The 3,202-nt window shown below is 54.7% G+C and overlaps 1 protein-coding gene across 1 annotated transcript; it reads left to right on the forward strand.

Annotated features, from left to right (window-relative positions):
• The first annotated feature begins 315 nt into the window (after positions 1–315).
• Positions 316–2,940, forward strand: LOC125542395 (beta-1,2-xylosyltransferase XYXT1-like). The gene is made up of 4 exons (XM_048705422.1): positions 316–686; positions 1,016–1,096; positions 1,208–1,330; positions 1,567–2,940. Exons 1-4 carry the CDS (start codon positions 539–541, stop codon positions 2,775–2,777), a joined length of 1,563 nt encoding a protein of 520 aa, XP_048561379.1. The 5' UTR covers positions 316–538; the 3' UTR covers positions 2,778–2,940.
• The last annotated feature ends 262 nt before the right edge of the window (positions 2,941–3,202 follow it).

Genomic DNA, 3,202 nt, shown 5'->3' on the forward strand with positions numbered 1-3,202 from the left:
TCAATCATGAGCCAAACCGCTCCCATAATGCCTAGCCAAAACAGTTTGATCTGGAAGAACTTTCTGCCAACTTCTGATTATTTAACTGTAGTACTTGTTATTACTTCTTACAGTATTCAAACATTGGTTGCAGTTATACAACTCAGAGCATATATACTCGAATGAAAGCACAGCTAATATATGTACTGCACTGCATAATTAATGAATCAATTTGCAGACGTAGCAATCAGGAGGAGGAGGAGAAGGGAGAGTTGCTTGGGCAATTTGGCGAGGTCTTCTTCCCTTCCCCTGACGTGGGCGGCCATAAAGTCCATTATATTCCTCACAAAGGCAGAGAGAGCGAACTGGTCCGTGTGGAGGTGTTCTTGGAAGGTTCTCCCGCGTCAGGGAGTAGTTGGCGCCATCGCCCTTACCTTCTTTAGCTAGCTAGCTAAGCTAGGACAACCGCCCACGCGCATACATACACGAGAAAGAGAAAGGATTCGCTCGCGGGAAGAGGAGCAGGAGGAGGAAGAGATAGGGGGAGAGAGATCGACCGATGGGGGACGACCATGGCGCCAAGCTGGTGAAGAGCCTGCGGGGCGCGGCGCAGAAGTACGTCGGCGTCGGCTTCTTCCTCGGCTTCTTCCTCGTCCTCCTCACCTACTTCACCCTCTCCGAGCAGTTCGCCATCGCCGCGCCCAACGGTGCGTCTCGTCCGCCTGAACTCTCACTTGCTTTTCCATGGGTTCACTTTTTTTTTGTTGAGGAAATTTATTTTTGTTCTCCTTGTTGCATGCTTTATCGGGGCAAGCAAGCATATGTGATTCGCCTCAAAAGCTGCGATTTGGTTAGGCCCAAAGAATTGTTCTGTTAGTATTGTAGTCCTTTATTTGAACAACTTTTGAACGCAAGACTTGGTCAAAGTATGGACATGTTCTTCCATGTTCTTGGTTATCTCAATTTAAGGACATAGTCAGAGCACCAGTCACCAACCTGAAACTGAAACTGATGAGAATTTGGCTACAAATTGCAGCTATCCGAAGGACCTCGACGCCGACCGCCCCGGCCGTGGCAGAGAAGACGGTGCAGCAGCAGCAACAGCTCCCCGTCATAAGTAAGTAAACCAGCTGCCCGAGCTCCTGATCAACGAAATTCAACCGGAAATTCTTGTTCTTCTGAGTTCTGACCATGTATGTGTTGTGTTGTGTTGTGTTGCATGGAACAGAGGAGGAAGCACCTCTGCCAGAGCATGAGCAAGTACAAGAGAAGCCACCGCCTGTCGATGAGGAGCCCCACAGGGAAACAGAGGAGCCCAACTCAGAAACAGAGGAGGACCCCAAGCCCACCGGTACGTGCTAACCTCTTCCAAATACATCCATGTCAAGAGAAAAGTCGACAAATTTCGATTGGATCTCAGGCCAATCAATCCAAAGAAAGGACTTTTTTTTTCGGGGACCAAAGAAAGAACTTTTGGGATCGGAGACGTGTCTGCCCGGTGCAAACTTCGCTCCGTCAGAATTCCACTAGACATGAACTGAAAGGAAAAATGATGAAGTAATGATAGTTTGATGCTTATCCATGCAGATGACGCTACCAAGATCGTGACGACGGCGGAGGAGAGCGCGCCGGCGAAGAAGCCGGCGTGCGACATCCAGGGCCCCTGGGCGTCCGACGTCTGCGACCTCGCCGGCGGCAGCGGCGGCGTGCGCATCCACGGCTCCACCCACACGGTGCTCGTCCCGCCCACCATCGAGTCCGGCGGCAGCAACCCCAACCCGCAGGAGTGGCGCGTGCTGCCCTACTCCCGGAAGCACATGTCCGGCATCAAGGAGATCACCGTGCGCGAGCTGCCCTCGGCCACCGACGCGCCCCGCTGCGCCGTCACCTCGCAGGTCCCCGCGCTCGTCTTCGCCATGGGCGGCCTCACGGGCAACTACTGGCACGACTTCAGCGACGTCATGATCCCGCTCTACCTCCAGGCATCGCGCTTCGACGGCGAGGTGCAGCTCGTGGTCACCAACATCCAGCCCTGGTACGCCGGCAAGTACCGCCACATCATCGCCCGGCTGTCCCGGTACGACGTGGTGGACATGGACAAGGACGACCAGGTGCGCTGCTTCCCCAGCGCCGTCGTCGGCATCCGCATGCACAAGGAGTTCAGCATCGACCCCACCAAGGAGCCCACGGGCCACTCCATGCCGGAGTTCACCAAGTTCCTCCGCAACGTCTTCGCGCTCCCGCGCGCCGCGCCGATGAGGGTCACCGCCGGGAGCGACAAGAAGCCGAGGATGATGATCATCTCCCGGCGCCACCCGAGGAAGCTGGTGAACGTGGCGGAGGTGGTGGCGCTCGCCAAGCGGATCGGCTTCGAGGTGGTGATCGGGGACCCGCCGTTCAACGTGGACGTGGGCGACTTCGCGCGGGAGGTGAACGCCGCCGACGTGCTCATGGGGGTGCACGGCGCCGGGCTGACCAACTCGCTCTTCCTGCCGACGGGGGCGGTGTTCATCCAGGTGAACCCCTTCGGCAAGATGGAGCACATCGGGGAGGTCGACTTCGGGACGCCGGCGGTGGACATGGGGCTCAAGTACATGGCCTACTCCTGCGGCATGGAGGAGAGCACGCTGGTGGACACGCTCGGGCGCGACCACCCGGCGGTCAAGGACCCGGAGTCGGTGCACCGGAGCGGGTGGAGCAAGGTGGCGGAGTACTACCTCGGCAAGCAGGACGTGAAGCTCGACCTCCAGCGGTTCGAGCCCGTGCTCATCAAGGCCATGGCCATGCTCAGAGAGTAGCCGCCCTCCGATCGAGCTTGCAGCCCACACATACTGGTTGCTGGTTCGTACTAGCATAGAGCAGTTCCATTTCTTCTAATTTATTCCTATTAATTTGCATATTTTTTTGTGGACGAACTGATCAAAAGGTTTATACAGCAAGTATATATGGGTTCCACTGATCCATCGAATGGAGCAACACGAATTCTTGATTATAGTGGCATCATCAACAATCTCTCCTAGTAAAAAGAAAGAAATTTTAAGACGGTCCAAAGTAAAATGAATAGTTAATTTTCTTTCCACATATAAAAACTGGCTTATAGGGAGTTGGGCCAGAAAATGTTCCAACAGGTCCTGTAAAAGCAAATTATTTGGAAAACGTTATACGGGGAACGTTCTCTGGGAGCGTCTTCCCAGCGTACACTCAAACTTGCCGTTTTCGTACC

The sequence above is a fragment of the Triticum urartu genome, chromosome 3, assembly GCF_003073215.2.
Source record: "Triticum urartu cultivar G1812 chromosome 3, Tu2.1, whole genome shotgun sequence".
NCBI classification, from domain to species: domain Eukaryota; kingdom Viridiplantae; phylum Streptophyta; class Magnoliopsida; order Poales; family Poaceae; genus Triticum; species Triticum urartu.